This window comes from Arachis stenosperma, chromosome 9, assembly GCF_014773155.1.
Source record: "Arachis stenosperma cultivar V10309 chromosome 9, arast.V10309.gnm1.PFL2, whole genome shotgun sequence".
Lineage (NCBI taxonomy): Eukaryota > Viridiplantae > Streptophyta > Magnoliopsida > Fabales > Fabaceae > Arachis > Arachis stenosperma.
Genome location: NC_080385.1, coordinates 15988677 through 16002246, shown reverse-complemented (window position 1 = coordinate 16002246; position 13570 = coordinate 15988677). Strand labels below are relative to the sequence as shown.

At 33.4% G+C, this 13570-nt stretch overlaps 1 protein-coding gene and 1 pseudogene across 1 annotated transcript; both read left to right on the top strand.

The window, feature by feature from the left end:
• Positions 1 to 5839: 5839 nt before the first annotated feature.
• On the top strand, positions 5840 to 11445 carry LOC130949146 (uncharacterized; annotated as a pseudogene).
• A 954-nt stretch (positions 11446 to 12399) lies between these two features.
• Positions 12400 to 13570, top strand: LOC130949145 (putative receptor-like protein kinase At3g47110). Its single transcript, XM_057877952.1, has 2 exons — positions 12400 to 13482; positions 13565 to 13570. Exons 1-2 carry the CDS (start codon positions 12400 to 12402, stop codon positions 13568 to 13570), a joined length of 1089 nt encoding a protein of 362 aa, XP_057733935.1.

Sequence of the window (13570 nt, the reverse complement as noted above, 5' to 3'; positions counted from 1 at the left end):
GTGTTATTTTATGAATTTTATGATATTTTGTTTTTAATTTATGTTGTAATTCAACTTAGAATAATTAAACTTAAATCTTGTGTTATTATTTTATTTTTGTTATTCAAAAGAACTATTATTGATAATATTCTAAGAGTAAATAGGCTTAAACAGATAAAAAATGAATTTTCTGGATATTTTTTTGTAAAAACAGCCAAACAAAATATTAAAATGAAAATTTTTTTAAATATGCGGATATACTCGATATTCGATCTGCAAGTATGCGGATATCGTATCCAATCCGATCCGATGAATGCAATGCGGATTGGATAGAATTTTAGGCTATATCCGATCCGATCCGTGTGCAGCCCTACAATCAAGTTACGCTTATATATGTGAGTTTTTTCATCGTCGTCTTCTTTTGTTTTTCTTCTTCAATGTTCTTTTCTTGTTAGATTTCTTTTCTTCCTTTTTCCTCCTCATTCTATTACGTTATCATCATCGGCGTTTTTTTCATCTTCTTCTCCTCTTATATATATTCAGCATAATTTCTGAGCACAAAAATTTTACTGCACAACATAGACATTTTTTAAAGATTATGTCCAGATACTGAACCCAACTAACAAAACATGCACAATATGAAAAATTTGGTGCACAACACAGAAATTTTTTAAAGACCATATGTCTAGAATATTGAGACTTAACTAACAAATATGTACAACACAAAAATTTTGGTGTACAACATAAAAATTTTTGAAGGACCACATATTTAGAATTATTTCACTCGATTTTTAGCAATTTCGACAGGGTATTGAATCGAGCTTGTATTAAGATTTCAGTTCGGGGAACAGATACGACTCCTCTAAAAAGAGTGAGCTCGATCCGGGAATTACTTAGTGTTCGTGTCGAAAACAAATTGTGTCGAACTATTAGTGACAAATTTCAACAAATAAAATAAAAATATGCGAAATAAATGAAAGAGAAATTTAAATACATGAAAGTGTAAAAGTAAAATGAAAATCAATAGAACAACAAAATAACAATGAAACGTTTAAAACAAAGGAATTAAAGAAAGAAAAATGAAGAACAATAAAATAAAAGGGGCTTTTAACACTCACATGCACTTCATGGTCTTTCGTTGCATCACTGAGATTAGAAATTTTTACAGAGTTTTGTGTGATGATATAGTATTTTTTATTGAAGTCCTCCCGTTTTCTTCTAAAACTTCTTCTATTTATAGATTCTAAGAATAGGATTATTCTTGAAGAATCTTGCCCACGACTCAGTTTCTTCTTTTTTTTCAGGTTACGACCTTCCCTTGACTCTGAAAAATCTTCATAATAGCTTTCGTACGTTCTATCTTGCCTTGGTCTCCAAACTCCACGTTCTCGCATCGTGTTCAAATTTATCCACATGGTGTATCTAGTTTCGACCCATTTCTTCTTATTAAACTCTCGATCTTGACTATTATTCTTATTGTAGTCAAAAGTATTGTTTCTTGATAGCCAGAGGCCTGATCCGTCGATCTTTCTCAAATTTCGATAAATCCTAATCGAATTACTTCATAAGTCGAAATTTATACTAACAAGAACGTTGTCTTATCCAACCAACAAAATATATTTGCGATAAAAATTTATATGCTATGTGCAAAAATTTCTATACTATATTAATAAGTTTATGTGTTATGTGCAAAATTTTTATTCTATATCGATAAGTTAGACTTAATTACAAAAATACTTGTACGTGTAGCATTACAAATTTAATTATTAAGAATTTAGAATTAAGAGTAATTAAAATATAATATTATTAATTATTTTTTATTAATAGAGAAATAATAAAAGAATAATTTTTAATGTTTTTATAAATTAATTATAATAAATGATAATTTAATAATAAATTTTATTATTTGCATAGGAAAATAAGAGTAAATATATATTATGTGGCAAAAAGACAAGCCAAAGAATAGATAAAAAGAAACGTAACAGTACTCAATACTCATTATTTATAGGACTGCACACGGATCGGATTGGATCTGATATAGCTTATAATTCTATCCAATTTGTACTACACTCGTCGGATCGGATCGGATATCGGGTATATCTGCATAAGTCAAAAAAATTGTTTTAAGGCTATTTTTGGCTCTAGAAAATCTATTTTTTCACCTGTTTAAGCCTATTTACTCCTAAAATATTATCAATAAAAGTTCTCTTGGATAACAAAAGAAAAATAATAACACAAGATTTAAGTTTAATTATTTTAAGTTAAAGTACAACATAAAAAATTAAAAACAAAATATTATAAAATTCATAAAATAATACACTAAAATTCATATCACATTAGAATTTACTTTCTTAAACTATGCTATTTATATGAGATGTGCGAATATATGGATCTGGAGATTAGATCCGTAAATATCACTATCAAATTCGCAATTCAATTCTATTATAATGCGGACCAGATCCTATCCAATCCGATGGCTCTATAGATCAAATAATATTCATAAAATTTAGATTAAATATAAATAATTATCGCAGATATATGAATATTATCCGATTTATGTGCAGTTCTAATTACTCAATAGTAATTGGTAAGTAATATATTACACAAACATTCTCACAAATAAGAGATTTTCTTCGGAGTCTCTTGCACGTTAAAGAAGTCTGAAGAAATAACTTTGCATCATGCTTGAATTTTCTTCCGCTTTTGGATTCGCATGAGAAGTATATATGGTCCACTTATATTAATTAATTTACAAAGAAGTCAAGAATAGTATGAAATGGTACTAGCTAATGGCATCTTCCATATTTTCATTTAACATAATATGAACACTAATGTTAGTCTAATGTCCCATTATGGGTCCCCTGATTAGGCTAAAGTTTATACAGTGGTTTATATCACTTTCTTTTCTAGTATTTCCAACCAAGACTGGCAATATATATTAGAGTTACGTACGTGTACATTAAAATTAGTCATCAAAATATATATATTAAAATATAAATATATATTAAAAATAAATTAAATCATATATATTTATATACAAATATATTAATAATTGATTTTAATGACCGATTTTAATATATAAATAGTCAAATAGCATTTTTTGTATATATTAACTGATCATTATAAATTCCTTTTGTCATCACTAGCTTGTTATCTCATGCATTACGTACTGATCCAATCGATCATAAAAAACGATAAACAAAATTCTCCAAAGCGCCTTTGACACGCTAAAGTAACCAAAATTATTTCATCTTTGGAAATCAAGAATAGGTTTGGTGTGGAGAAAATTTTTATTTTTATTTTTATTTTTTAATATCTTTTATTTTAAAGGTTTTATAAAAAAAAAGTAAAAATAATAAAATTTTATTTTTATTTGTTATTATTTTTTATTTTATTTTCAAAAAATCCTGAAAATAATAAATATTAAAAATGAAATACTTAATACCAATAATCAAACCCTAAGTCTAACCCACTATCATTTAAACCAAATCATTATGTAAGCAAAAAAAAAAAAGCTAATGCTTACTTCGTTTTTTATAGATGTACTGGGATTATTTAATTGATATAGTATGTCTTTCTCAAATTAATTATCTATTTTTAGTTTATATTATTATTATTAGTAGTAAATTTGATTTAACATCTATAAATTTGAAAAAAAAATGCAAAAATAAATGTTATCAATCACAAGTTCACAACACATTTTTTCTGTTACTATAATTTCCATTACTTAATAAATATTTGAAGGGTATTAAAAGTAGAAAAAAATAAATGAGTTATTGAAATTAAAAAGACAATTAATCTATTCTTAATATATAAAAGTAGATATATAAGTTTACCCACATTATTTTTAAGCTATTTCTCTTCTTCTACTCACGCCATATCAGCAATATCGCTTACTCGACAAAATTTTAGAATCAACCACTCAAATTTTGCCAAATCATCTATTATTTCCAAATCAACAAAAAAAAATATACAAAAAAACAATACAATAATTACTAATGATAATAATTAAAAATTAATAGTGTCTAACCAAATTTGTAACTTACAAAGACATTAAATTCATATACCTATATTTATTATATTTTACCGTTGTAAACAATACAAGAAATTTATAACTCCAATAATTAATATATTAATTTCTATAAATAGCTCATTCAATGTAATAAACATCCATATTACAAATGTCATAATAATATTATTAATCATAATAAATTTTACGTTACAAATATTCAAATTTCATACTATTTAAATTACTTATATAAGTCTCTTATCACTATTCCTTCAAATTACATCAAATTTAGCACAAAAAATTTATTTCTGAACTACACAACATCTCAAACTTACTCAACACAACATCTCAAACTTACTCAATGGAGATAACTATGTTGAATGTGAAAAGTGTATGAAAAAAGCATATGAAAAAGGAGATAACTACATTTGTGGCACATGTAATCAAACACCACAATATCCAACAATAAGGTAACTATTAGTTACTAACCCACTACTTATTTTAGGTTCAAAATTCAATTAAAGGTTTATGATCAAAGTGATACAACAACTTTTGTACTATTTGATGGCGAAACAAAAAAATTGTTGGGTACAACTACTTCAAATCTAATGGCACTCCAGAAAAGTAACGACATTGAAGCACCACCCCAATTAAAAAATTTGTGCAACCTCACTTATATTTGAATCAATGTAAATGATTTTAATCTTAAAGAAAGCTCTCAACAATATACTATTACCAAGACATTTGTTCTAACAAAAAAACACTAAATTTTAACACCTATTTGTTACCAAGACATTTGTTCTAACAAAAAATACTAAATTTCAACACCCATTACAACAAATAAAACAGGTATACTAAAAAAAATCACTTACTTTAGTTATTTTAAACATCATTTTTATTTCTAATTTAAATTATTCATTGATTATAGGAACCAACTTCGCCAACACTAATATCTTGAGACGAAGATCACATACCCATCAAGAGATTAAGGAGAAAGAAAATTATACAAATTCAAGACACAATTTCGAAAGAACATACTTGCAAAGATGGAACAAACAACACAATAGAAAGTGCATATAATTCAATAATTCATAAAGAACATGCCTTCTCAAGAACTTACACAGAAAGAAGAAAGTAACAACTCTAACAACAACCAATAAAAAAAAAAGAGGACGAGCGCCACATAAGAAGACATACAAAAATCAAACCACCAAATAAAAATGTCATTTTGTACATGCAACTCTAATATCCAAATCTTTTGTACTACAAACTTTTTAAATTTAACTTTAATTTACACATTTAATTTAATTCTACAAAACATAATTTTTAATATTTATTATATACTATCATTAATTTATCGCCTCGCACACGAATCTCACTCTAGTTTGATGTAAAAATAGAACTAAGAAAGATCTTTATTATGAGAAGAGAATATCATTAAATAGTTTTTGGTAAGCTATCAACAAAGTTAATCTTTTGACATAGTTAAGTTAGATTTTTTAAATAAATAATATAAATTGATTATTTACCAACATGTGATTTTTTTAAAAAAATATTTACATTTTTCTTTTTTTATTTTTCTCCTTTGCAGTACAAATAAAATTAAAAAAAGAAAACATATAATTATTTTAAAAAAAATACATATTGGTAAATAATTAATTTATTTTATTTATTCAAAAAATCCTAGTTAAGTTAGTGTTTTAAAATATTAATTTTTATTTAATTTCTCAAGCAATATGAAAATCTAAATAACTTTTGCGAGTATATATAAAAACCAAAATAAACGTTAACTACCTAAGGCTTAGGCAAACTTTATACTGTTTTAAATAGTTTGTCTAAGACCTAAGGAGAATGAGAGAAGGAGAGAGTAGGTGTGAGTGGTTGAGGGTGAAACACGGTGAGAAAAATGGCCATGCTATCGGAAGAGAAAAGGGGGAGAGCGTGGGTGGGTGTGTATCCAGTGTTAAGAAGGGTTCTTCTCGGGAAGAGTTAGAAAAGCCATCCAAGGTCTCTTTTAGAGATAAAGTCATTGGTGCAGAAAAGTCTAAGGTCTTTGCATTAGTAGGGTCTTTATCTGGGGATGGTATCGCGACGGTGACAGGTAAGCAGGGTGATTCTCGTCCACCAAGTGTCAGTTTTACCAAGGAGGCAAAGAGTTGTCTAGCTGAACCTTATAAGGAAGCCATCGTGATCAAGGTGCTGGATAAGCATTATGGCTACACGGCTCTCATGCATAAGTTTCGGATAGTATGTCGCATCAAAGGAGGGTTTGATTTGTTGGATGTGGGGTTTGGATATTTTTTGGTTAAATTTGATATTGCTGCGGATCGTGAGAAAGTCATTCTTGGTGGCCCGTGGTTGATAGACGGTCACTATGTTGTAGTAAAGCCATGAGATGTGGATTTTAGGCCATGCGAAAAATCTTTTGGATCAACGCTGGTATGGATTCGAGTCTCGGGACTTTCAATTTGGTGCTACTAGGAACAAGCAATGCTGTGAATTGCTTCTGCAATAGGGGTTCCAATGAAAGTAGATTTGGCCACTAAACTTGCAGAAAGAGGAAAATATGCCCGAGCTTGTGTTTAAAGTAATATTGAGTTGCCTGTAATCAAACATATTATAGTAGAGGATGTGACTTATGAAGTGGAGTACAAGAGTTTACAGTTAATTTGTGCTACTTGTGCACGGTATGGGCATGATAAATCATTGTGCATGGAGAAGGAGTCCTTGGAAGAAAACAAAAATTCCTTTGGTGATGGAAAAAATAATGAAGCTCCAACACTAGTGCCACACAACAATCATGAGATTCAAAAAGAGGCTGAATCAGAAGCTCGTGATTTGGGTGAGAATCCTCGTAATTTGGGTGAGAAATTAGGAGTTGTTAAAGGGAAGGATGTTGTTACGGAATCATTGACTCCTCACGTGCCTGATGGTCATGTTAATGAGGCATGCATGGATGATGGAGAGGGCTGGCAACAAGTACTGCGTAAGGAAAAATTCACAATGGGCCAGTCATCAGGTTTAAAGGACCAAGATGGAAAGCAGCACAAGTATGGTTCGTGAAGGGTTCCAAGGCCCAATTTGCATGGTGATGAAGGCAAATCAATTGGCATTAGGATGGAGAAACGAGATAAACATGAAATTGCGCCATCTCCATCGCGCAGAACTCTTGCACGTCGTGGAATTTCTCTACGGAAGCGTCCTCGGCCTTCCTCCTTGCAGAACTCGCCAGTTGATAAAAATGGTGGCACAACAGAGGAAACCTTAGTAGATGGAAGCATGACAGGTGGAGTGTCAGGGGGTCCGAAGGTAGCAATTGTTGAGGATCAGAGTGTGCCAATACTGCAGGACAAACCACCTATTGAGGTTGGTGATTCTGTTTAGATTTTATGTTCTTATTTATTCTGTCCCTATTATTTATGGATATTTTAAATATGATTGTTTGGAATATTAGGGGTGCTTCTAATAAGTTAACCCGGGTGCATTGTAAGGAACTTGTTAGGAAATTTAGACCTATTTTTTTTATTGTGGTTGAAACTCACTCTCCTTTTCAGCATTTAAAATTATTTTGAGAAAGGTTGGGGTATCACTCTGTTGGTATAGTAGAAGCAGAGGGGCATAAGGGAGGTATTTGGTTTCTATCCTCTATGAAGGGTGTTTGCTGTAAGTTCATTGATGCTTTTGATCAGGGTGTTATTGTTGAAGTTCACTTTGATAATTTAATTTGGAGGTGTAGTGGTATTTATGGCAGTCCTCAATTTAATAAAAGGGTTCTCCTTTGGGATTATCTTGTTGTACAATCCATGGCTTTTCAAGGACCTTGGATCATTCTTGGTGATTTTGATGAAGTCAAATTTTCTCATGAATCTAAGGGCTGTCAATTTTCTCATCAAAAAGCTGACATGTTTGCTACTTCATTAGGGGATAGTGGTTTGTTTGATTTGAAGACTATTGGGAGGCAGTTTTCTTGGTACAGGAGGGTGAAGAATTATGTTGACGTGGCAAAAAAACTTGATCGAGTCTGTATAAATAGTAGTTGGTTATCTATCTTTCCAGAGGCTTATGCAGAAGTTTTAAATAGGCTTCAGTCTGATCATTGCCCTATTCTAGTGCGTTGTAAATGTCGTCCTCAGCCTAAAGGGAATCGACCTTTCCGATTTGTTGCTGCTTGGGCTACTCATCCTGGGTATAGGGATATTGTGAACCAGTCATGGCAGTCTAGTAATAGAGGGATTCATGGCAAGCTTTCAGAAGTACAGAAGAATTCACTAGAATTTAACTCGAAGGTATTTGGTAACATCTTTGTTAAAAAATGTGAATTAGAGCAGCAGATTAATTATTTACAAAAGCGTTTGAAAGTGGTGGATAGTATTTATTTGTGTCAGCAAGAGCAACAGTTACTTGATGATTATAATAATACTCTAGTGCAAGAAGAGCTTCTATGGTTTCAAAAGTCCAGAGAGCAGTGGGTAAGGTTCGGGGATAGGAATACAAGATTCTTTCATATTCAAACTCTTACGCAAAGGAAGCATAATAAGATTCATGGCCTTTTTCTCAAGGATGGAGTGTGGGAAACTGATCCAGAGGTTCTGAGTCTAGAAGCAGAGTCTTTCTATAAAAGCTTATTCTGTCATTTGGATGATGTTGATTTGGGTTGCCTTGGTGATGTGCCTCTTCCTTCTCTGAATGAGGAAGCTTGCAATAATCTTACGGCACCAGTCACTATGGAGGAAGTCAGAACAGCTATTTTTCACATGAACTCTTTTAAAGCTCCAGGTCCTGATGGGTTTTAAGCTTTCTTCTTCAAAGAATATTGGGAGATCATTGGTCTTGATGTTTGGAAGATGGTTAAGCAAGCATTCTCCGGTGTTACTCTTGATCCGAGAATGTTGGAGACTTTACTGGTTCTTATTCCAAAGGTTGAATCACCGGTATCTATGAAAGATTTCAGGCTGATTAGTCTCTTCAATGTAGTTTACAAGATCATCACGAAGGTCCTTGTTAATAGGCTTCATCTTCATCTTGCAGAGATTGTTGGCCCGCTTCAAGGAGGATTTATTCTGGGACGAGGAACTCCTGATAATATCATTATTGCTCAAGAAGTCCTCCACTTTATGAAGAAGACTAAATCAAAGAAAGGCACACTGGCCTTTAAGATTGATCTGGAGAAAGCTTATGATAGAGTTGACTGGAGGTTTTTAGCTCATACCCTTAAGAGCTTTGGTTTTCCTATTCCTACACTTAATTTGATTATGAATTGTGTCACTGCTTCTTCCTTATCTATTCTTTGGAATGGAAATCGTCTGAATGTCTTTACTCTTAGCCGAGGTCTTAGACAAGGAGACCCTATGTCACCCTATCTTTTTGTGTTGTGTATGGAGCGATTGGCATGCTTTATTAGTCATTAGGTTGATTTGGGCTTATGGGAGCCGGTTGCTATTTCTAGAGGGGGACCAAGAATATCCCACTTAATGTTTGCGAATGACTTGCTTCTATTCTGTAAAGCTACAAAGAGACAAGTGCAAAATGTGATGTTGGTTTTAGAGACTTTTTGCAAAGCATCTGAGATGAAGATTAATGTGGAGAAGTCTAAAGCGTTTTGCTCCAAGAATATCTCTGCAACAAGAAAAGAGGTTTTCACTGGGGCATCCTCTATCAAATTTGTCCAGGACTTGGGCAAGTATCATGGAGTTACCCTTAGCCATTCTAGGGTGACTCGTTCAGCTTTCAATGGTGTCTTGGATAAGATTCGGAGTAGGCTAGCAAGCTAGAAAGGGAGTTTACTCAATTGGGCTGGTAGACTCTGCTTGGTTAATTCTGTTGTCGCTGCTATTTTCACATACCAGATGCAGGTCTCTATTTTTCCCAAAGGAATCATTAGTAAATTGGAGTCTATGATGAGGAGTTTTCTTTGGAAAGGACAAGTTGATGGAAGAGGATTGAATCTTGTTAGTTGGAAGGTACTGGTTACTCCAAAAAAATATGGAGGTTTGGGGATTAGAGATCCTTATTGTGTAAATATTGCTCTTCTTGGGAAGCTAGTTTGAACGTTTTTCCAGCAGCCAAACAAGCTATGGGTCCAATTATTGGATGCCAAATACCGATCATCTCTATATGACTGTTTTAGTTATCCTAAGAATAAGGACTCTCCCATTTGGAGGTGTCTTTGCAAGGCTTGGGAAGTATTGAAGGATGAGTTTGCTTGGTGTATTGGAGATTTGAACCAGAATTTTTGGTTTTCTAGCTGGAGGAGAGAAGGATGGTTATCTAATGAGATTGATTATGTTCATATTTCTGATTCGAATCTCTGGATACAAGATATTTGGTCGGTTGGTAGGTGGCATTTGGATACTCTTTATTCTCCTTTATCTCAAAATCTGAAAGGTAATATTCTCTCTTACAATCCAGATGAGCAAGCAGGTCCGAAAGTGGGTTGGTATTGGAGTGGGTCTGCTGCCCAAGTCTATGACTCACGCAATGGTTACTTGTGGTTGTATAAGCAGCTGTTTGGTTGGGAGGAGCGGGATAATTGGTTTTGGCTTTGGCGTCAGCTTGTCCCGGAAAAGCATAAGTTTTTGGCTTGGTTGTGTCTTAAGGAGGCTCTTCCTACTGCAAGTTTTCGCTTTAGAAGGGGGATGTCGTCATCGGATAGATGTCCAAGATATCTTTCTAGCCAGGAATCGGTTTTACATTGTATTCGGGATTGTCCAAAAGCTCAGCTTGTCTGGCATAGGTTGGATATTTCTTGTCATTCTTTGGAATTGAAGAGCTGGTTCTTGTATCATAGCAGAGAGCATCCGTTCAAGTTCTTTTCGGAACTTTGGTGGATATGGCGAGCAAGAAATAATGACATCTTTAATCCCCATAAAACTTGGCCTCCGGAAAAAGTGATTTATCTGGCATTAACTTCAGAAAAGAAGCTTAGGAATATTTTTGAATTACAACGTATGTCCATTCCCTCTACTCTAAATGGTTTTTGGAATCCCCCATCCATTGGTACTTTTAAGATTAATTGTGATGCTAGTTATTTTGGTTCGGGTGATAGCGTTGGTTTTGCTTGTGTTATTAGAGATTGTAATGGGAGTTGGCAAAGGGAGTGTTTGGGAATGATTGAGAGTAATAGTATTCTTCAAGGAGAATTGTTTGCTATTTGGAGTGGATATCTCTTAGCTTGGGATGTGGGTCAACGAGATGTTATTTGTGAGACGGATTGTGTGGAAGTATTTAATCTTGTTACTCAAGATGGTTTTGGATTTATTGATCCATTGGTGCTCAAAATAAGAGATATCATGCGTTGGAATTGGCGTGTTGACTTTCGTTTGATTATGAGAGATGTAAACACGGTGGCAGATACTATGGCAAAGATGGCGATGAAGTTACAACTTTCGCATGTAGAGCTTCTTTCACCTTGGGAGGAGTTTAAGAGTAGTCTTAAACGGAACTGTCCCTTTATTTAAGCAGTTCCTTGTTTTATTTATTTTGTTTTTCTTTGTTTAATTTATTTCGGTCACCAAAAAACGTTAACTACCTAAGCAATGAGAACAGGGTGGGGTAGGGGGCAAAGAATTCCACAAACTTTAGAAGTATATATATATAGTAGCACTCCAATATTTTAATCCATAAAGCACTATCACATTTTTCCATTGGCATAAACATTCATATACTCACATTTTTCCAACCCAACAATGCTTTTTTCTACCTTGACAACCATCTTTCTTTTTTGTGTAACATTGCCATTGATTCACCCTACAATAACCGCCGCTACCACCACCTTAGGAAATGAGACCGATTTTGTGACATTACTTCAAATTAAAAAATCAATATCAAGTGACCCTTATGGAATTTTGATGTCATGGAATACTTCTAACCATTTTTGCAGCTGGGGTGGAGTCACATGTGGCATCAAACATTAAAGAGTTGTGATGTTGAACCTTAAAGAGTATCATTTGAGTGGGACCATATCTCCTTATATTGGCAACCTTTCTTTCTTGAGAATTCTCAACCTTCTTAGCAACAAATTTTATGGAGAAATTCCAAGAGAGTTGGGCCGTTTGTTTAGACTAAGGAAACTCAACCTTTCAAACAACAATTTGACAGGGGAGTTTCCTATTAGTTTAACTAATTGCTCTAAACTAAGATACTTCAATTTTTCAGCAAATAGTTTTCATGGAAAAATACCAATTGAGGTTGGTTCTCTTAAGAAATTAAAAAAGTTGAGTCTTTTTAAAAACAATTTTGGTGGCAAAATTCCACCCTCCATAGGAAATATCTCTTCCCTTAATGTCTTTTCCATAGCAGTTAATAACTTGGAGGGAAAGTTACCTGAAGATTTGGGACAACTGAAAAAGTTGTCCATGTTAGTGATACTTTCAAACAGGTTTTCTGGTATGCTTCCTTCTTCATTTTGCAATATGACATCTCTTGCTTTCTTCTCAGCTGCAGAGAACCAATTTCACGGCTCGCTTCCGGCCGGCATGTTCTCCGCCCTCTCGAATTTGCAAATGTTTGAAATTGGAATGAACCAAATTTCAGGTCCAATCCCAACTTCAATAGCAAATGCATCTTTGCTTCAAAAATTTGATATTGGCTTCAACAACTTTGTTGGACAAGTTCCATCTCTTGAAAAATTGCAACATCTTACCTGGCTAAACTTAAATTACAACAATCTTGGCAGTGGTTCAGAAGGTGATTTGGACTTTGTAACATCTTTGGTTAATTGCACCAAATTGGAAAATTTGGTTCTTGGTTCCAACAAGTTGGGGGGTATTTTACCCATCTCAATAGGCAATTTGTCCACCCAACTCATTGAAATAAGTCTCTTTGTTAATCACATACATGGAACTATTCCTGAAACAATAGGAAATAACATAAATTTAATTTCTTTGTATTTGGGTGACAACCACTTTAGTGGGAATGTTCCAAATTCTTTTGGAAAGTTTCATAAGATGCAATCTTTAGATGTGGGGCAAAACCACCTTTTAGGTGAGATACCTCCCTCCTTGGGAAATCTCACTCAACTGGTTGAAATAAGTATTGCAAACAATATGTTGGAAGGAAAAATTCCACCCATTATTGCAAACTGGCAAAAATTGCAGATTCTAGACTTTTCTAGAAACAATTTTACTGGTGAGATACCTCAGCAGATTTTTGGACTTCCTTCCTTGTCAATATTTTTGAACTTATCTCATAACTCATTCAATGGCAATCTATCTGTTGAAGTTGGATCCCTTTCAAGCCTTGACACTTTAGATATCTCCCATAATTATCTCTCCGGGGAGATTCCGGAGACGATCGGCGAGTGCAAAAGCATGGAGTATCTGGATTTACATGGGAATTCCTTCAATGGAGTGATACCTTCATCAATAGCTTCATTGAAAGGACTTACTCATTTGGATCTCTCACTAAACAATCTGTTTGGAACAATTCCAATAGAATTGCAAAGCCTTTCATTTCTAACATACTTGAATCTTTCTTTCAATAACTTGGAGGGCAAGGTACCAATAGAGGGTGTTTTCAAGAACGCGAGCACAATATCAATAGCCGGTGATCATAATCATCTTTGTGGTGGTATATCAGAGTTGA